The sequence below is a fragment of the Saccopteryx bilineata genome, chromosome 9 (assembly GCF_036850765.1).
Source record: "Saccopteryx bilineata isolate mSacBil1 chromosome 9, mSacBil1_pri_phased_curated, whole genome shotgun sequence".
NCBI classification, from domain to species: Eukaryota; Metazoa; Chordata; class Mammalia; order Chiroptera; family Emballonuridae; genus Saccopteryx; species Saccopteryx bilineata.
The window spans coordinates 72,242,842-72,263,019 of record NC_089498.1 but is presented as its reverse complement, the minus strand read 5'-3'; the positions used below and the strand labels follow the sequence as shown (position 1 = coordinate 72,263,019).

At 54.8% G+C, this 20,178-nt stretch overlaps 1 protein-coding gene across 1 annotated transcript in view; it reads right to left on the bottom strand.

Moving 5' to 3' along the window:
* Positions 1–20,178, bottom strand: part of COL13A1 (collagen type XIII alpha 1 chain) — an 88,105-nt gene that overhangs the window by 29,284 nt on the left and 38,643 nt on the right. The window contains exons 17-24 of the mRNA XM_066244147.1: positions 12,285–12,329; positions 11,290–11,322; positions 10,214–10,240; positions 7,849–7,902; positions 6,611–6,697; positions 4,893–4,946; positions 2,613–2,657; positions 2,156–2,224 (exon numbers count right to left, since the gene is read on the bottom strand). Of these exons, the coding sequence (XP_066100244.1) occupies positions 2,156–2,224; positions 2,613–2,657; positions 4,893–4,946; positions 6,611–6,697; positions 7,849–7,902; positions 10,214–10,240; positions 11,290–11,322; positions 12,285–12,329 (414 nt within the window). The remainder of the gene's footprint in view (positions 1–2,155; positions 2,225–2,612; positions 2,658–4,892; positions 4,947–6,610; positions 6,698–7,848; positions 7,903–10,213; positions 10,241–11,289; positions 11,323–12,284; positions 12,330–20,178) is intronic.

The window sequence follows — 20,178 nt, the reverse complement described above, 5'->3', positions numbered from 1 at the left end:
CTGGAAGAACTCAGCTCATCCATGGGGACAAGCAGGTCAAGGTGGCACAGGGCTGGGGCAGATGTGAGATTGACTCCTCGGGCCCATGAAGGAACTTTCTGGAGTGACTAGGTGGTGGATACCTGTATACAGATACATTTGCCAAAACATAGCAAACTTGACACCTAAAACAAATACATTTTATTGTATATAAATTATACCTAAAGGTTGATTTTTAAAATGAAAAAAATGTTTCCAGGAAAGTTTTGCTTCCAAAATCTATCTTAAATAATGCATATTTAAATAATGTTTCCAAATGAAGTTCATTGAATCCAGAATCATGTGGTTAAGACCAGTTTCTGGGATTGGGGCATCATGTGGTTGGCAAGATTCTGGGTCTGTGTCACCCCTAAGTGTGTTCTGTGGCACATGGACATGAAAAATATTAAGTGAAACAAAATGTCAGTAGTTTGAGGACTCGTCAACCTCCCTGTCCTCTCCACCTGGTGGTGATGTTCAAACTACAAGTATCCACTGATGCCGTCACTGGTAGGCGCGTGCGCAAGAGCCAGGCTTGGAATGCACTGGTTTTCCAGGTGCAGGTAGATGGAATTGATTTCTAGGAAATGTGAGGGTTGCTATTGATTTTTTTTTTAGAATTATGCACTTTATCAGCTGAAGGTTGAGGAAAAGGGGAGACATAAACCATCCTCCCTTACCCCTCTATTTCCTTGACAGAGCTGCACTGAGAACCCAGCATTGATACTGTGACCAGTATGCACAGTTGAATTGGCAAAGAGCCACTCTAGCAGACAGCCATGACCCAGGGCGGGGCAGCTCCTGAGACTTCCTGCTCAGACTTAGGCCATCCTCTGCCCTGGCACTGCAGGGTCAACCCTCGCCCAGAAGGGACAGCATCTGCTTTTTCGAGGCAAGACCTCTAGGCCTTGCTTCCAGGCTTCCCTCACCCTGGCACTGGTGCCCGGCAAAAGTGAGAGAGGAGGAAGACTTACGATCAAGGCCAGCGTCAGGATCTCCTAAAAAACTAACACCGTGCGATCAGGTAAAGAGCATGTCAAGAGCCACCTGTTAGGTCTCCTCGACCCAGTCATGGAACACGGGAGCTGGGCCCCTCCAACGAGTGGGTTCTGTGTCTCCTGGCTCCACAGCACCCCCACCTCTCCCAGAGGTTTGTAGTCACCAGGCAGAGAACATCACTGTCTCACCGAATGCAGCTCTGAGGCTGTCCCACAATGGACTCAGACAAGCCCTCAAATGGCCACAACCTTTCCTTCACTTTGCCAAGTGAAGCAACATCTCTTAATCTTTCTATTTCTAATTGCCGAACAGGACACTCCCTCTCTTGTTCCTCTTGTCCCAGTACCTAGATTTCAATGGTCTGATGTGCTGCTCTTTAAACAGTCAGACACAGCATAGCAAAACATGGAATCACTCAAAAAATAATTTGAAGGACAATTGTTGGCATGAAAAAAAAATTGTACACCTCGTAAACGGATTCACACAGAAAGTTTCATTTAAAGGAGTTCTCAACTTAGGGAAATTTTGCCCCCGGGGGACATATGGCAATGTCTGGAGACTCGTTTTGGTTGTCATAACTGGTGGTGCGGTGCTACTGGCATGTGGTGGGGAGAGGCCAAGCACACTGCTGAACATCCTACAGCACACAGGACAGCCTTCCTCCACAGCCCACCACGAAGATTACCCAGCCCCAAATACCAACAGTGCGAGGGGGAGGGGCTCCGCTTTCAAGGGTGAAGAAACCTTGAAATATGATCACACTGACACAAAAAGGAGATGTGTTCCAGGAAGACATGTTAAATGGGAGTGTGTGTACTGGAGACACGGGCCCCAAACCCTGCAGGATGCCAGGATGCCCCAGTCGTGGCTCTCAGTTACCCAGAGCCAGGATAATGGGTCAGACGGAGAGCCAGGTCACCTGGATGCCAACTGAGGGGGGCCGTTTGCCTGGCAGCTGCATAGTGGGAGGCCAAAGGAGAGAGAACACGGGAGCGACTATCCCGGAAGCCCTGCCAAAGGCCTGGCCTTGGGAACATCGACCCAGGTGTCGCCATGCTCCCTTCTCAAGGCCTTGGAGCAGAGCCGGGGGCCTGTGGGCCCCTCTGGATCTCCAGCCTCAGGGCCAGCCCCCACTCACCTGGAGAGCCTCGCTGATGCTGGCATTGCAATCCACCACCTCTCCTTTCCCTGGTTCTCCCTTGGAGCCCTACAGGACAAATGACATCTTAACCCAGCGCCTGGGCCAGCAGGGACCTGATGATGACTGCTGCCTGCTGTCTATCAAATGAGACCGTAGCCAGCACAGGCTGTGCCTGGCCATGCATAGGCGGATCCAGGCAGCAAGAGGCAGAGCCTATCAGGAAACTCCAAGTGCTCGCAGAACTTGCTCAGGGAGCTCGGCTCCTTGAGAAGGCTGAACTAGACTGACAGGGAGGAGAGCGAGTACAATTACAGCTGCAATGCCAGAGCATCTGGGAGGGGCCAGCAAGCTCCTCCCCGCTCTCCCCTTCATGGCCCCAGGGACAAGCCACTTTGCTCTGGGACCCCAGGAAGGTGAGATGCTGTGCTGTGACTCTGGGTAGAAATGCACATACCTTGGGGCCAGCTGGTCCCTGTTCTCCAGGTGCTCCAGGGTCCCCCTATTGCATGACAAAATTGGAGTGAAATGGGTATAAAGCTAAGTGTGAAAGAAACTGATGTCTCCAGGTCGGCCATGCACTGGGGCAATGGAGGGGTCGGGGGGCCAGGAGGATGCAGAGCCCCTTGTACACTACTGGGCAGGCTCCCCTCTATCGCAAAGCGTCGGCCTCGTCTCCTCTCTCCTTCCTCTCTCCCTCCAGCTTTGCATTGAAAGATATTCTTTCTCTCTCGGTGTTAGTTGTTAGTGACTCCTCCTGTGTCCGTCTGGCCAGCTCTCCCCGGCCTCCCTGTCAGCCACCTCCTTGGGAGCTGAAACCAGGCCCTTTGGATCTTTTTATTTTCATTCTGCTCAGGTAGCAAGCGCTCAGACACTGTTTGTCAACTGCCTAGGTTGATATTGCTGTGAAGAACCCATGCAGTTCTTTTAGGGGCCCTGTCTGTGGAAGACTCACACTGCAGGCTGGGGAACCCCCGGCCTCCCTGAGCGGGCAAAGCGGGGGGATTTTTTCCCTGTTGGAAACAGGACAGAGCTAAAGGAATAAATGAAACACTAGTGTGAATTGTGAAAACAAACCACAGTTCAGTTGTTCTCGGATAATGTTAACATTGAAGACAATTGAAAAAAAAAGACAAAGTAAAAGTGAAGGAGAAAGAAACCTTTTACTACAAATCAACTCCTGATGACACTGCAGTTGGCCAGCTCATGCAGTGTCTAGCTGCTGCCACCTCCAGGTCACCTGCCCCCCCCCCCCAGCTCCTGCCCCACAGCATTTCAGTCACTGTGCACCTGGGAGGCACACAGCAGCACTGCCCGACCCCACCTGGGAGGCACACAGCAGCACTGCCCGACCCTTCCCCGGGAGGCACACAGCAGCACTGCCCGACCCTTCCCCGGGAGGCACACAGCAGCACTGCCCGACCCCACCTGGGAGGCACACAGCAGCACTGCCCGACCCCACCTGGGAGGCACACAGCAGCACTGCCCGACCCCACCTGGGAGGCACACAGCAGCACTGCCCGACCCCACCTGGGAGGCACACAGCAGCACTGCCCGACCCTTCCCCGGGAGGCACACAGCAGCACTGCCTGACCCCACCTGGGAGGCACACAGCAGCACTGCCCGACCCCACCTGGGAGGCACACAGCAGCACTGCCCGACCCCACCTGGGAGGCACACAGCAGCACTGCCCGACCCCACCTGGGAGGCACACAGCAGCACTGCCCGACCCCACCTGGGAGGCACACAGCAGTACTGCCCGACCCCACCTGGGAGGCACACAGCAGCACTGCCCGACCCTTCCCCGGGAGGCACACAGCAGCACTGCCTGACCCCACCTGGGAGGCACACAGCAGCACTGCCCGACCCCACCTGGGAGGCACACAGCAGCATGCCCGACCCCACCTGGGAGGCACACAGCAGCACTGCCCGACCCCACCTGGGAGGCACACAGCAGCATGCCCGACCCTTCCCCGGGAGGCACACAGCAGCACTGCCCGACCCCACCTGGGAGGCACACAGCAGCACTGCCCGACCCCACCTGGGAGGCACACAGCAGCACTGCCCGACCCCACCTGGGAGGCACACAGCAGTACTGCCCGACCCCACCTGGGAGGCACACAGCAGCACTGCCCGACCCTTCCCCGGGAGGCACACAGCAGCACTGCCTGACCCCACCTGGGAGGCACACAGCAGCACTGCCCGACCCCACCTGGGAGGCACACAGCAGCATGCCCGACCCCACCTGGGAGGCACACAGCAGCACTGCCCGACCCCACCTGGGAGGCACACAGCAGCATGCCCGACCCTTCCCCGGGAGGCACACAGCAGCACTGCCCGACCCCACCTGGGAGGCACACAGCAGCACTGCCCGACCCCACCTGGGAGGCACACAGCAGCACTGCCCGACCCTTCCCCGGGAGGCACACAGCAGCACTGCCCGACCGTTCCCCGGGAGGAGGGTCAGCTGGAGAGGAGTGGGAGGCCCCTTCACTAGTGCCTGGAAGCTAACAGCAGGAGCTCTGGGTCGCTCCCCAGATTAGGTTTCCTGTCCTAGGCCCGCCTTCGCACCACTGCTGTCTCAGTGGACAGCGGCAGGCAGGAGTCATGGCCGGTCAGCCTTGAGTTCTGGGGGGCCAGCCTCAGGGATGGCCAAACTGCTCATCTCTGAGCGGAGGCTGGAACTCCCAAGCTGACCCTCATCTTGCACCTTTCAGGTCTGGAGGCCTCTCTGTACCTTGTCTCCCTGCTGTCCTGGGGGCCCGGCCTGGCCATCAATGCCAGCTTCTCCCTGGGGAAGGAGAGAGATGGATGAGGCATGCGGGGCAGCTTGGACAGCTGCTCAAGGGGGCAAAAGGTGGTTACTCTCCTAATGTCCTAGCGTATTAAGTGTCTGGGCCTCCATCTCTTTCTCTGCTAGACTCTACAAACTTACCCCTCCATCTCTCTAACTCCTACCCATTCTTGGGCCCAGTCTGGGTCTCACCTCCTTCTGAGCGCCCTTTTATCTACTCCCTTCCTCCTCTGAGTTCTGAACCACTGGCTGGCGTCCACCCTGCTCCCCTGCCCCCGTCCCCCAGGCCATTTTCAGTTCTCAGTTAACACACACGTGCCTAGCTCTGTTTTGGCCTCCAACAGTGGACTGCAAGCAGCCCTTGGCGGGTCCTTATGGAGCTTAAACCCTTGTGAAAGCACACCTCCCCCTGGCTGGGGGATCGGGGAAACAAAGGCCTGGGCTGGGGTATATGTGGGGGGAGCCAGGGGGGCCCAGGATGCCCAGGACAGGAGGGGCAGGGGAGGAGGCCTATCCCAAAGGTCACTTATTAATCATTTGCCTGGGCTTGGAAAGGGAAGAGGACATGATGTTGGGAAGTCTGCTAACTTTCCCTTTCTTTTGTCCCACGACATGGGGACAATAGTGACCAGGTTTCTCTCTAAGTCCAAAGCAAGACCCAAAGTATGCCAGGTATCTATGCCTTGTGGGGTCAGTGGGACAAACTCCAAAACAGGATGTCCGGAGTCCAGGCGGGAAGGCCACCTTTGGCAAAGCTGGTGCTCATGCCAGGGGCATTCTGTTCCTGGCAAGGTCAGATGGGCATGGGGCATGGGCACAGGGAAGGGTGTGGCTGGGCCCACATCACTCACACAGGGAGGGGGTCTCCAGCCTGTGGGACAATAAGTGTCTGTAGTTTAAGCCACACAGTTTGGGGTTCTTTGTAGGGCACCTCTAGCAAAAAAACACCCCTCCCACTTCAGCTCGCCAGTCTGTGGGGTTCCTTGTGGCTCCCTACGCTATGTTCCTGTGAACTGTGTGTTGGTTTGTCCTGCTAGATTGTGGCCAGCCCAGGGCAGGTCTCTGTAGCCTCACTGCCCATAGCAGGCCGATAAACGTCAGCGGAATGAATGTGTGTATTGCTGCCAATCTTGGAATCAATCTTTCCTTATACTAAGAAAGAGACCCCCCCCTCATTACCCTGTACTGCTAAAACAAACCAAGCAACACAGGAAGCATCCGCTTTGGGAAACCCGATCTCACTGCTGCGGTTTCCACAAGAGCAAGGAAAGTGCAGGCAGCCCCACATGCTCCCGCCTCCAATGCCCCGCTGCCTGCTAACCTGAGACCTGCTCAGAGCCTAGGCGAGGGGCCTTCCTGACTGTCCCAGAGCTCTGCTGCCGGCAGTCCCTGACGCAGTTATGTCATAGCTACTTGAACCAATAGGACCAGCCATCTGTCCTGGGTGGACATCTCTCCTGGATGGACAAGCAGTTACTGCTTGGAAGTAGGAGCTCAGACCAAATGACCTCCCCAGTGTCTGCTGAAAAAACCACACTTCTGGAGCAGAAGACTAGAGAAGGCAAGGTGCTCAGGACACAGAGTCCCCGGGAATGGGCTGAGCACAGAAGCCTCAGGCAAGTATCTCCCTTTGAGCACTGATGGGGGTGGGGAAGACTCACCTTTGGCCCTGGGGGCCCGGGCAGCCCTGGGGGGCCGGGCTCCCCTCTGCCTCCTCCAATGGAGTTGCCAGCATCGCCTTTCTCCCCCTGGGGGTAGAAAGTAAGAGTTATCATCACTGGGTACACCCAGCTCTGGAGGGAGGTGGTTAATCCCTCTTTCTTCACTCACAATTCAAAGGAGAGGAGGCAGTTGACCACCCCCTCACTCTAGGCTAAATTTGGTGAGGGGTAGGGGGTGGAATGGGCATTAGGGGTTTGTGGGCTCCAGGATGGCTGGGAACCAGAGGCCTTCTGGAGACTGGCTTGGTCCAATCCGGCTGTGGGTTCTGAAGAGAGAATGGAAGTGGCTACTGAAGGGGAACCGGCTCAGAGCTGAAATAAGACCAGTCAGAACCTAGGTCTGGAGCAGTGTTTCTCCAAGTGTGTTCCACGGAACACTCCGTCAGGGGGTTGGAAATATTTAAAATGTTGATAAAAAGGGGGTTTGGTGGCCAAACAATGCTCGGAGAGGTGGAGTAGAATGAAGTTTGCAGGCTCCTTCGCTGCAGGATACTCAAAGCTCTGCCAGGCTGGGGTGCCCTGTTACCACTCAGGGAGCCTTTCTAATGTAGCTCTCCCCAAACTTAGTTGACCTCTAGTCTTTTTTCCAAATGGAATATCCTATGGAGCTCATGTACCATTGAACACATTTTCAGAGCTGGTGCAAAGAAATCTGACCAGGACATAGCTATTGAATACTTTTCTTTCTTTTTTTGTGACAGAGACAGAAAGTCAGAGAGAGGGACAGATAGGGACAGACAGACAGGAAGGGAGAGAGATGAGAAGCATCAATTCTTCGTTGCAGCACCTTAGTTTCTCACTGATTGCTTTCTCATATGTACCTTGACGGGGGTGGGGGCTATAGCAGAGCGAGGGACCCTTTGCTCAAGCCAGCGACCTTGGGGTTTTGAACCGGGGTCCTCCGTGTCCCAGGCCGATGCTCTATCCACTGCGTTGCTGCCTGGTCAGGCTGAATTGTTTGAATGTAGGCATCTTTTGGCCAATTAGGCCTCCTATGTGGTATCTCATGCCCCCCTCCTCCGCAACAGAATCTGACTGTGTTTTAGCTGCTTCCCACCAAATCTGGGAGGGACACCTTTAATGTTGGGCCCACATGAATGTGTTGGGCTGGGAATGTCAGTGGGGTGGACACTGAGGCTTCTCCACATGACCACCATTCAGAGTTCCTGAATACCCACCTTCTGCCCCAGGAGGCCGAGTAGCCCAGGGGAGCCCGCAGCCCCCTTCTCACCCTGCAGAAGAAATGCAGACAACGCAGGGTCAGCAACTTCCTCCAGGATGTCGGGAAGGCATCACCTTGCTGCTCTAGTCTTGGCTTTCCTCTCTCCTGCCTCCCTGCCCCTCCCCCTCCTGGGGCTGCTTTCTGAAGGACTCCACGTCCTTAAGGATCCCCTGTTGGCCCAACTCTTTCCTTGGGCCACTTCACACCGGTGACAGCCTGCATCATTGTTCTCCTGTCCCAAAGTGGGCTGGGTCCACATCACTCACACAGGGAGGGGTCTCCAGCCTGTGGGACAGTAAGTGTCTGTAGTTTAAGCCGCACAGTTTGGGGTCCTTTGTAGGGCAGCTCTAGCAGATGAACAGCTATTACTAACCAGCTTTTTCCGCTTGGCTCCTGGGAACTCTTTGCCCCTTGAATGTGAATCACATCCGCCCCCAGGGCAGATGAAGAGGTTCTGTGACTGCCAACAACCCTCCCCGTGTCAGTGGCAGAGCTGGCCTCACAGGCAGGTCTCCTGATGCTCCACCTTTTTGCCACCTAAACTTCACTTTGCATTCACAGAGTGTCTTCCCTCAGGAGATGCCCCCAAGAGCATCCCGCCAGGTCAGTGTGAGATCTCCACTCTCCACAGCCCGACAGCTGGAGCTGGCCGTTCATGTATGTAATCATGTAAATTGAGGGCCCTGGGTCATAATTTGCTCAGACATCTCAATGACCTTTTAAGCTGGAGCCACAGAAGAAGACATGCCAAGTCTTTGGGGGTCACCCACCCCCTTGCTACCTGTCCTTGGGCAGAAGCTGAATGGCAAAGTGGCCTGAAACTGGCCAAGGAAGTGGAAGTCTGGGTAGGGGCCCAGGTGACGGGAGGACAGTAAAGCCGTTGGGATCCCAACGGGCTTTGCTTTGTCTGGGCTGCGCATGCCTGGAACAGGCAAGAAGGGTGTAGTGTTGCCCGACAGTGGTTTCGGGGGACTGAGGGCAGAGGGAGGACAGGTGTTCTTTCTGCTGGGCTTTCCTCCTGGGTGACCAGTGGCTTTCAAGGAAGGAGGGTTGCTCTCCAGTGAGAATTTCAGAAGCTTTTCAGGCTGTTCCTACATCCCCCTCTTCCTGGGGACGCATACACCTGCTGCACACTGCAGGCAGCTCACCAGCCATGGGGGTGGGGCAGGCAGTGGGGGACCAGCAGAGGTCAAGATGAAGGGGGCACAGGCTCAAAGACACAATATCCTACCCTCTGCCCCCTTTTAATTGGCAAACCTGGGGGACCCGGCTTTCCTGCTGTTCGTGAATTTCCCTTGGGGGTAAGAAGAGGAAGTCGGCCCTGGCTGGTTGGCTCAGTGGTAGAGTGTGGGCGTGGCGTGCAGGAGTCCTGGGTTTGATTCCCAGCCAGGGCACACAGGAGAAGCGCCCATCTGCTTCTCCACCCCCTTCCCCTCTCCTTCCTCTCTGTCTCTCTCTTCCCCTCCCGCAGCCAAGGCTCCCTTGGAGCAAAGTTGGTCCGGGCACTGAGGATGGCTCTGTGGCCTCTGCCTCAGGCGCTAGAATGGCTCTGGTTGCAACAGAGCGACGCCCCAGATGGGCAGAGCATCACCCCCTGGTGGGCATACCGGGTGGATCCCGGTCGGGCGCATGCAGAAGTCTGTCTGACTGCCTCCCCATTTCCAACTTAAGAAAAATACAAAAAAAGAAAAAAAAAAAAGAAAAAAGAAGAGAAAGTCACTCCTAAGAGGATGGAGGCGGGGGATAGGGGATCATAACGAGTAGAATGGACAGTAATCATAGAACAGTGTTTCCAGAATACTAGTCCCATAAGATGCTCCTTTGAAAAAAAGGATGCTCTGGTTAAAAACGTTTAAAAATTCTTCACAAGCTATTACCTTTTTAGAGCTTCCAATGCACCGTTAGCACATTAAAAGCTCTGAAAAGGCCTGCAGTGAAAAAACCCATGTAATACTTTTAATCCCGTATTTCTCCAACATATCTAAGCAGAGAAACTTTTTTTCATGTTACATCTTTCAATGAACTAGATGAGGGAGAGACAACCCTGTAGGTGCAGGGGGCAACGGGTCCTGCCAGCTGGAGCAGATGTGTGGGCAAACTGGCCGAGCTGTCCGGACCAGGACCCAAGGAGCAGGGAGGCCTTTGCAGCAGAGCAGGAGGCGTTCCTGGCAGGCAGGCCCCTCTCTGGCAGGCTTTCCTGCTCACTCAGTCCTCAGGCCCAGGCCAGCCTCAGGGGGACCAGCAGTGGAGTAGCAGCCCCTCCCACCCCCACTGGAAACCGGGTGCTCTGTGCATTCACAACATGCCCTCTGTGTCAGTACCTTGTTTCCCGGGGTTCCTGGTTCACCCTGTTGGAGAAAAAGAAGAGTCAAGTAAAGAAATGAGAGGGGAGACAGAGCATGAGAAAGCAAGCAGGAATAAATGAATGAAACTACTTTGGGGGAAGACTTCAAGCCCCAGGTCAAAAGAGGCCTACAGCACCACTCCTTATTCTTGCCCTAGGTCAGGGGTCCCCAAACTACAGCCGGCCGCATGCGGCCCCCTGAGGCCATTTATCCGGCCAGGCCACCGCACTACCGGAAGGGGCACCTCTTTCATTGGTGGTCAGTGAGAGGAGCACATTGACCATCTCATTAGCCAAAAGCAGGCCCATAGTTCCCATTGAAATACTGGTCAGTTTATTGACTTAAATTTACTTGTTCTTTATTTTAAATATTGTATTTGTTCCCGTTTTGTTTTTTTACTTTAAAATAAGATATGTGCAGTGTGCATAGGGATTTGTTCATAGTTTTTTTTTATAGTCCGGCCCTCCAACGGTCTGAGGGACAGTGAACTGGCCCCCTGTGTAAAAAGTTTGGGGACCCCTGCCCTAGGTGATGGCGTGGCTGGTGTGGGTGTCAGGGAGGCACCCAGGTGGAGCGAGAGGTTGGAACGGGCATTTGCTGTTCCCAGGGGCTTCCCCCGCCCCCATAAGGGGACCTGCCGGGAAAGCCACACCGAGCACTGTGCTGCTGGGTGTTCCCGCCTGTCTGCCTGCCAGCCAGATGGGCAGTCGGGGTGGGGTTCAGGAGGAGGACTGCTGCTCTTCTCCCTGGGGCTTGGCAAGCATGTAGCTGCTAATTCCAGAGTGTGAAGGACAGCGCTGGCTCCACCACATGACCACGGGAGGGTGAGCCTGCAGCTGAAGCTGGTAACCCTTCGCTACTTCCTTGCAGGGCTCAGGTAGACACCGGTTATTCAAGTTATGTATGCATGCATTTGGCAAAAATACTGCTTTAGGAGAAATGTTTCCCAATCCTGTCTGCCCCCACCTTCGTTCAGAGCCCTGGAAGCCCTAACTGTCCTCTCTCCATCTCTCCCGTCCTGCTCCTGTGTTGAGTTACAGTGTTCCACTGACCTTCATTCCAGCCACGGTGATGCCGGGAGCCCCCTGCCAGAGAGAAGAAAAGGCGTGGAGACTTTCTGCAGGCAGGGGAGCATGGAGGAGGTAGTCAGCCTCCTAGCTCTCCTGGGGAAGCGGGCTGCTCACTTCTGCCTGCCGCTCAGACCCATTGGAAAGGAAGGCACTGAGCTCAGCACGGGGAGAGTGGGCCCTGAGGAAGAGGCTCTGTGCAGCACAGCTGGGTCACCAGGCTTCTCACCCACCTGCTCAGCACCCAGGCTGTCCTGGGCGACACAATGGGCACCAAGGCATGATGCTCACAGGTGAGCTAGATGGGGGCACCCTTGGGGTGAAGTGGGGAGGGCTTCACTGAGATAGGAGAGAAGCAGGGGAGTTGGGAGGGGAGGGGAAGAAGGGAGCACCGCTGGGAAGGGGAGAATAAGATGGCGATGTCTTCACGTACGGTCCACCTTAGTGTGGCAGCAGGGTTCCCCTCACAGAATGAACCCTTCTTCATCCTGACCCAGCAAAATCCCTGAGCCACAGGCAGGGGTGTGGACTCAGGAAGTGAGCACAGCAGACAAGACAGTGCCCTCACGGACTGGGGGCAACTGACAGCAACCCGATTTCCGCATCAGCCTCAAACCACCTACTTTTGAAGTGAATGGGTTTCCAAAAACACTGCTTAGTAAATCCCAAGTGGAGGTGATTTTTAGGGGTGTCTACTCCCCACTTGGGTCTCAGGACTGCAGCCACTGCTGGGGTTACCCGAGAAGATATTGATGACCCAAAGATGCCCAGAAGGAGGCCTGGTCACGTCAGAAGGGCACTGATTAATAATAGTTCATGGGCCAAACAGAAGCAGCCCTGTCTGGAAAGACAGGACAGGCAGTGAGGAGAGAGGGCTCGGGAGGAAGTGTGTGCCTTGTCCTCACAGTGGGACGTGGGAGGGAGGAGCAGGGGGGAGGAGGGTGGGGGAGAAGCCGCCTGGGTGTGCTGAGGGCAGGTACCTTTGCTCCTTGTTTGCCTGGCATCCCTGGCATGCCCCGCTCTCCCTGAAAGAAGAAAGAGAAATGATGAGAAAAGGACCAGGCTTGGGGCCTCGAGGACTCAGCCCTTGAAGCGTGGCCTGCTAGGATGTCACTGAGAAAGGCTGGTCTGGAAGCCATCTCTGGCAGCCACCACAGGCCACTCCTCTCAGCAATGTGAACTCATAGAGGGGTTCAAGTCATGGATCACAGTGTAGGAAAGACCCCCAGAGAGAAAGGCCCACCAGATTAGTCGGAGTCCTGTGGGCTGGGTAAATTGTTCAGGGTCTGCTACTCGCCGTGGGCCTGGGATGCTGGGACTCAGTGCTGTGGGGTAGAGGTCCGCTGGGCCACTGCTGCACACCCCCCTCCCATCCCCCCTAGGACACCCTGTCCTGCTTGGACTCCAGCAGGCTGGCCCAGTAACACCTGCTGGCTGAGCCAGGTGCGCTCTTGCCTGTCACCTTCCTCTGGGATTCCTTTCCCTCCCAGACGTCTTGGGTCTAACTCTTCCCACAGGCACGTGGGCCTTGGCCCCGTGTGGCAGAGGGTCCGCCTGTCCTTTGGGTGGTGGAACTGGAGATGAATCCGGGTGCTGCCTGGAACCTGTCCAGCGTCCTAGTTGCACCACCAGGTCTACTGTCGTTGCTCTGGGATTCACCAGGCACACTCTACCAGCTCAGCAGTGTTCTTGTTCTTCAACCTCTTACCTCCCGGGAAAATGCCAAGTCCACGGGAGGGGGCTGAGCTCAGGAAGGATGACGGGGACTATGCCCCTCCATCCTTGGCAGGGCACACCAGGAGGAGATGGGCTGGAGATGACAGCCAGTGACAAACAGGTGCTGACAGTAGGCGAATCAAGACTAACCTGCCAGGTCAGGGGTGAGGGGAGTGAACAGGGGAAGAGAGAGGGCAGTTTCTGTCTCCATGAGTTGAACCCCAAATGAAGTCCTAGCCAGGGCCCAGAATGCTGTGCAGCAAGTGACAAGTGTCCACCTGCTGCGGCCTCCTGCGTGTGAAGGCCAGCGCTGTGGATGGCAATACAGAACCCTGCCCAGCCTGCTCCTGGCCCAGCTCCCAGCTCCTCTCAGGACGGACTGCTAGGCCGCGGGCCACGCTGCAGCCCTGACGGCTTATAGGCAGAGGGGACCCAGTCCCATGCGCCTCCAGCTGTCCTCACCCCTCTCTGCCATCTCGCAGGCAGTCCCGGTGCATCCTTATGCTCACCAGGGACAAAGCTACTTCTAACTCTTTCCTCCATATTGGCCTTCACGCTCCCCAGTACACAAGCTGGACGGTGACACTATTTCAGAACAGCTGCTGCCTGGCTTGGCCTTGACTGCAGAAAAGGAGCCTGGCTCCTGAGCATGCATTCCATCCTTGCTTCCTTCCAGCCCCATCACCTGACATCCCGACACCTATTATCTGTTTCCCTAAAAGCACCACCTATTTCCAGCCCCATCACCTGACATCCCGACACCTATTATCTGTTTCCCTAAAAGCACCACCTATTTTCATGATTCTGTGACTTTATGCTATTTCCTAAAATTTTGTTGTTGGAGGCCCTGGTCAAACATCATCTCCTCTATGAAGCCTTTAGCTATGCCCCAAACCTAGTGCTGGCTCCTCAGTGCCACAGGGACACCTGTGTATTTGTAACCTGTATGCACAATTCATGTTGGCCTGCTTTACCTCCACCCTCTTTGGACCAAGTCTCTGAATTCTGCAAACGTCTCAGATTCTTCAGCTCCAAACCCAGGAACCTTCTCCATTCTGACCCTCCATTCTGAGGCACAGGCAGGGATGTGGACTCAGGAAGTGACCACAGCAGACAAGACAGTGCCAGGACTTCCCTAGCCACTAAGCTCTGGGAAATCTCTTTTGAGGGAAAGAGTAGAGGAAGGCATGCACTTGTCCTGCATCTGCCATGCGCCTGGCACAGGGCGGAGGGCTTTACATCCTCCTTCTCATCAGCCTCTGAAAATCCACTCCAGTGTGGGTGTGGACGTTATTCTTGTTTCACAAGTGAATAAACCGTATCTCAGAGATGCCAGGTACAATTGTCAAGGTCATACAGAGCAGGAATTTTAACATAGGTCTTTTGTCTGCCAAAGCCCAAGTACCCATTCCAGGCCACCCCCAGCATCAGATGGGCTGATGTTCCACCTGCTTCTATTAAACACCCTTAGCACGCTGAAAGGAGGACAAAACCCTGCTCTGCTGTAGAGCCCTCGGGTCTGTGCTCCACAGGCGTGAAAGGGTCACAGTGTGAAGGCAGCTCAGCTCAGAGCCTGGGTCTGGGTCTTTAATCATAGGCACCCAGAGAAGAGTTGGGTAGTGCCCTGCTTGCCAGCACAGGTCTGCTATGTGGCCAGCAGAGGGCACCACAGGACCTCATCAGAAGTCTGGCAACTGGACTCACACCGGCCTCAACCCCTTCCTCAGAAGAACCAGCTGACGGCTCCATCACTCTTTCCTTTAAAGGACTAGGATGCTCTGCTAACATGCCAACCAGCCCAACTGGGTTGACTCAGCCTTGACGGTACCAGAAAGAGTCCTTTGGGTTGGGGGGGGTACAGGTTGGAGGTCAACTTGGGGGTCTCTAACTATTCAGGGATTTGCCATTTGTCCTGCCTTTCCCTTCCCCTGTCTTTCCCTCTGTGCCCCTGCCTCCTTGTCCCACCTCTACTTTGGGAGCTGACTGGGAGTCAGGAAAGGCTGGTGATGTGACTCTGGATAAACCACTCTACCTGCCTGCAAAGTGAGATTAGACTGTACCTTCTACCTACCCTGCTCCTCCATCTTCCCCATCCACTCCAGCCCAGCCTCTGTGAGACCCTTAGGAGAGGGAGAGGCCCTGGTCGGGGAGGGGACTGGGTTGGTTGGCAGCTCCAGCACAAGGCTCCCTGGTGGAGGGAGTTTAGCTTTGGGTTAAACTGCTGCTTTGAGAGGGGGCTCTGGTTTCTCTTCCTGCCCCCGAGAGACAGATGCCTCATGTGCTTCAGCACAAGGAGGGTGGGTATGCTCACCCTGGCTGTCTCTGGCCTCTGTCTCCAATCTCCACAGGAGCCATACAGAGCAGAACCTGGGAGTGAGGCTTTCCAGCTAATTGGGCTTGTCTTTAGCCCAAGTTGGTTTTTACATAAAGACACAACCATGCCCTCCAGGGAAATCTGGGCCCCTTGGAGCTTCCTCAGGAGGCAGCCCTCCTCATTAGTGTGGCTGACCTTTGCCCCTTTTCTTCCCCCTGGGTCAATTCTCTTAATTCTGCAAATGACTCAGGCTCCCTTGATCCCCGTCTCAGGGCCTCCCTCACTTCCAGCCCTTTCCTGGGCCGGAAGCAGGGGTGCCCTCCGCTGACCCCACCCTGCAGGCCCAGTCCTCTCTCATCAGTCTCCCTTCTCTGGGCCTTGTCTCCCTGGGCTTGCCCCAGCCTGACCTCTGCACTAGGGGCTGTGCTGGTCCTAACCAGAAAACATTGACTCCTGGACGACGAGTGAGGTGAAAGAGGGGTGAGAGTCACTGTCAAGGGCTCCAGGCAGGCTGTGGGCAAGCACACTCGTCTTCAGGGAGTAGGGGCTGTTTCTGGCAGCTGGTGCTGAACGGACGATGCTGGTCATAGAGACTTCCTCAGGGCATGTCTCTGTGAGAGCACATCTACAGCCTCCTTCTTTCCTGTTTTTCTTCTTAGCAGTGTTCCTGTTTTAAAAATTTGAGTTTGGAATTGTGCTGAATTTAGATCCACTAACTCACTAATGTCTTGCTCTTAGGTGGGAAGGAGCTCTCATAGTCTGTCAAAGCCCCAGGGCCCCAGTGTATCCCCTCCACCTTTGCCTTCCCATGTCATCCCAGTGGGGACTCCAGAGGCTCCCCCAGTGCTTCCCAGATCTGGGCCATCCTGCAGCGAGGGAAGTGGGTGGCTGAGTATTCTAAAGGGTTTTGCCCCAGGTGCACAGAGCATAGCTGGCACAGGCTGCTATGGAACTAGGCCTGTCACTCCCAGGCTGGGCCAACCCAAACTTGAGGGCTGGTTGGCTCTTTAACAGTGGTGCCCAGAACAATGCCTTACGGCCGGCCTGGAAGGGGTATATTCCATTCATTGTGGTTAAGAAAGGTCTGGGTGAGCACAGGTAGCTAGAGAGGGGGTTGCCCTGAATGACCTTGACTTTGACAATGCTACTGACTCTCCAGCTGGGTCCACCTCCTGCTTATGCTAAAGTAGGGGTCCCCAAACATTTTACACAGGGGGCCAGTTCGCTGTCTTTCAGACCGTTGGAGGGCCAGACTATAAATAAAACTATGAACAAATCCCTATGCACACTGCATATATCTTATTTTAAAGTAAAAAAAAAAACAAAACGGGAACAAATACAATATTTAAAATAAAGAACAAGTAAATTTAAATCAACAAACTGACCAGTATTTCAATGGGAACTATGCTCCTCTCACTGACCACCAATGAAAGAGGTGCCCCTTCTGGAAGTGCAGCGGGGCGGGTAAATGGCCTCAGGGGGCCACATGCGGCCAGCAGGCCATAGTTTGGAGACTCCTGTGCTAAAGCATCAATAGGTTCTCTCTGCTGGTCCTTGCTTTCAGGTGTGAGGGCCCATCCTTTACCGAGATGACAGGATAGAAGCGAACTCCTTGGGGCGCAAGCTGGCCAAGCTCCTGTCTGGTGGGCGTGGCCCCTTAATTGGTGATTTACTGTTTATGGAACAAGTGGGGCCAGGACTTGGCAAGAAGACATAGTCTGAAAGGAGGTGGGGGGCTTCAAGGTCAGCTCCCCAGCCAAGCAAAGGTCAGGCCAATGAAGCACGGGGAGATGAATGGAGCTCCCTAATGTGGGGGGCCCTGGGCTGAAGCTGCTATACACACAGACTCTTTGTTCTCTGCAGGGAGGAGGAAGGCCTGTCTGAGTGTGGGGAGTGGAGGGCTGTGGCCAGCAGGCGGCTCAGGCCTGGACCTGGGCCCTTTCCTGGGCTGGGAAATCCAGGTGGGGAGGGCTAACGTCTTTGTCTCCCTTAAGGATTTCCAGGGCTCCCTTCTGGGAAAAAGGCAGCTCAGTTCCTGGTTCCTGCTCTAGTCTGCTCCAGAATAGAGGGGCTGGGAACCACGGAAAAGCCAGGCCCTCCGGTGAATGGGGCTGGCAAGAAGTGATCTGGGGAATTACCAGGTCAGGCACCCCATTGAAGGCCAGGGCTTTAGAAGAGCGGCTGGCTTGTAATCTAGATTTGGGATCGGTTGATTTTGTAGTTAGTTCCAAAAAGAAAAGTCAGCTCTAATTAATCTGCGGACCTGGGAGTGCAGGAGAAGTGGGGCCCAGAGAACACAGGCTGGGGGCTGGAAACCGGCAGAGTGGGAGTCCCGTTAGCCCCGCTGAGGCCTCAGATCTGGAGCCCACGTTTCAGCTCCCCGATCTGCTTCAGTTTGAAAGGTTTGGCTGTCCCCACTGGGATTTTGTGGCTTTAAAAGAGTGCTGTGTCCACACCAGAAGGCTCCTGTATCTATGGCTTCCATCTGTAGAAAGCACTCCGTACGCGAGCCCACCCCAGGGAAGCCTGGGTGCTCAGGTCCTCTCGGAGCTGGTGGCACAGGAGGGTTTCAGGAACAGCTTCAGTATCGGACTGAGACAGCTGCCTTCTCCTGGCTTCATTGGAAGCCCAGGGACCATGCCAACTCCTCCCTGCAGGAGTCATTCAGGTGAAATCAGTGCCAACGGGAAAAAAAACTACACTTCCTTGGTTCTCCGACTAAAACGCACCAAGTACCCCATGCTCTCTGTTTTAGAGGCTCCAGGCACTGCTCACAGCCCGGGAAGCTCAGAGAAAGGCCCGAATCCAGCCAAAACCTTTTTTCTCATAAGAAGGAAAACAGCTCAAAACTCACCTCCTTTCTTTCTAACAGAGAGGATACCGCCTCCTGGAGATCATGGGAATCCCCAGGGCTCATAAGACCCAGGTAGTTGTCATTCAGAGCAAGGCTTTGGGGTCATATGGACCTGACTTGACTACTTCCTAGCTGTGAATCTTAGAGGGTTCACCTCTGTGAACCTCAGTTTGCTCATCTGTCAATTGGGGATAAGACTAAAACCTACTTCCCAGGGTTGTTATAAAGATCTAGTAAGATGATGCATGCAAAGTGCCTCATATACGAACTGGCATGTTGAAGAGGCCCCATAAGGTAGCTATAATAATAATAATTATTATTTTACAGAACTGTGTCCACCTACACATTTGCACTGACTGTCAGATCAGAATGAACTTGCCCTTCTGTAGGACTGACAGGTGGGGAGGAGGAGGTCTGGTATGGTCAGAAAATGAGGACTGAGACGGACTGGGTGGGTGAGCTCCTTATACCGGCAGCCCAGTGCCCTAGCTATCCAACCATAGGGCCCACCGGACCCCCTTCCCTGTGAGTCCCTGTTTCTGGGGAGCCCAGCTGACTCCAGGAAGGGTGACTACAGTTACCAGCTGCTCTAGCAGGAGGTTCTCACATCCTGCCTCTTCTGGTCTGAAAACGCACAGCCCATAGCCTGCAGAAAGGGAGTGTGTGCTTAGCCACAGTCCTTCCTGCAACCCAGAAGCTTAACGCCCAGACCACCTCATGCGTCAGACTCACTGCCCACTGCTGGGACAGACTGACCCGCTTCGATGTGCTTAGAGATAAGCCCTCATCAGGTTTGTGATCCACATATAGTCTGACAATACTTGTCAATCCTTTTGAAAGAGAGCCCAGGTTGTAAAATTTTAAACACACTCTGTGTCTTGCAACTTACTTAAAGTAGATTGGTGTCATAACTTTGGATTAAATAGGTACCTCGTGGGTACACAACAATGCTTGCAGTGAGGGCTGTGGGGCTGGCCCTCAGTGGGGTGGGGAGCACAGGGCCTGCTGGCCACACTGGGCTTTGATCCTAAGTTGCTGCTGGAGAAGCCGGCCCTGTGGGCCGGGCTGGCCTGTGGGAGGCTGCCAGTTTGGGTCCAGTGGCTGGGGTGATGCTGGTGGATAGAGCTAATCATTAGCGAAGCTCATGGGCAGAGAAGCATCTTTGCTGAGAGTTAAATTTCACCCCGTGCTGAAAGGAAGGCCTTCCTGCAGGGTGTCAAGTCACTGGGGCACAGCAAGGGAAGCAGACGTAGAGGGGCCTTTGGTTACCCCACGGTCTTCCTCAAAGCCTGGCCCCTGTCCCTGCTCTGTGTTCCCACTTGCCAGTCCTTGCTCCTCCCTGGGGTGGGGAGCAAGCTTATCTCAGCACCTGCAATCAGGTCACCCCGCATGTTGATGCCTCCTTACCAGGCCTTATTCCAAGCACAGAGCACAAAGGGGAGAAGACAGAAAAAGAGAAACGATGGACAAAGGAAGGGTGCTTGGAGAAGAACCCTCCACACCCCAGGGCAACCACAGAGGACGGTTGTCTGTGCATAGTTAGCTCTTCCTGGGTGAGGACCCTGAGCAGACATTCACTTCTGCACCAGGATGAGAAGACTGGCCTCTGGGCTTGGACTCATGAGACCTAGCTTCCAGTTTCAGAGGATTGTTCACCAGCTGTGCAACCCTGGGCAAAGTATTAACCTCTCTGAGCTCCTCTGAACAGTGAGGATCATGAGCTGGGCCATGTTAGGAACTGAGTGAGACGGGGAATGAATGACCTTCGGCTAGACCAGAAATGTCGCTGCCCTGTCCTCGGGCCTGAGTCTCCTCATCTTGGAGTTCTGATGGAATGCAAACTTCTGTTGGGGTGTGGCGATGACTGGAGTCAACATCCCCACTGCTCCTTGGGAATGGGCACTGGTAGCCTTCTGAGAGTTGCCTGACCTTGAAGAATGATCCCAAGTCAGTGGGTATGCACCCTCGGCTGCTGGCCATTGGTCCCCAG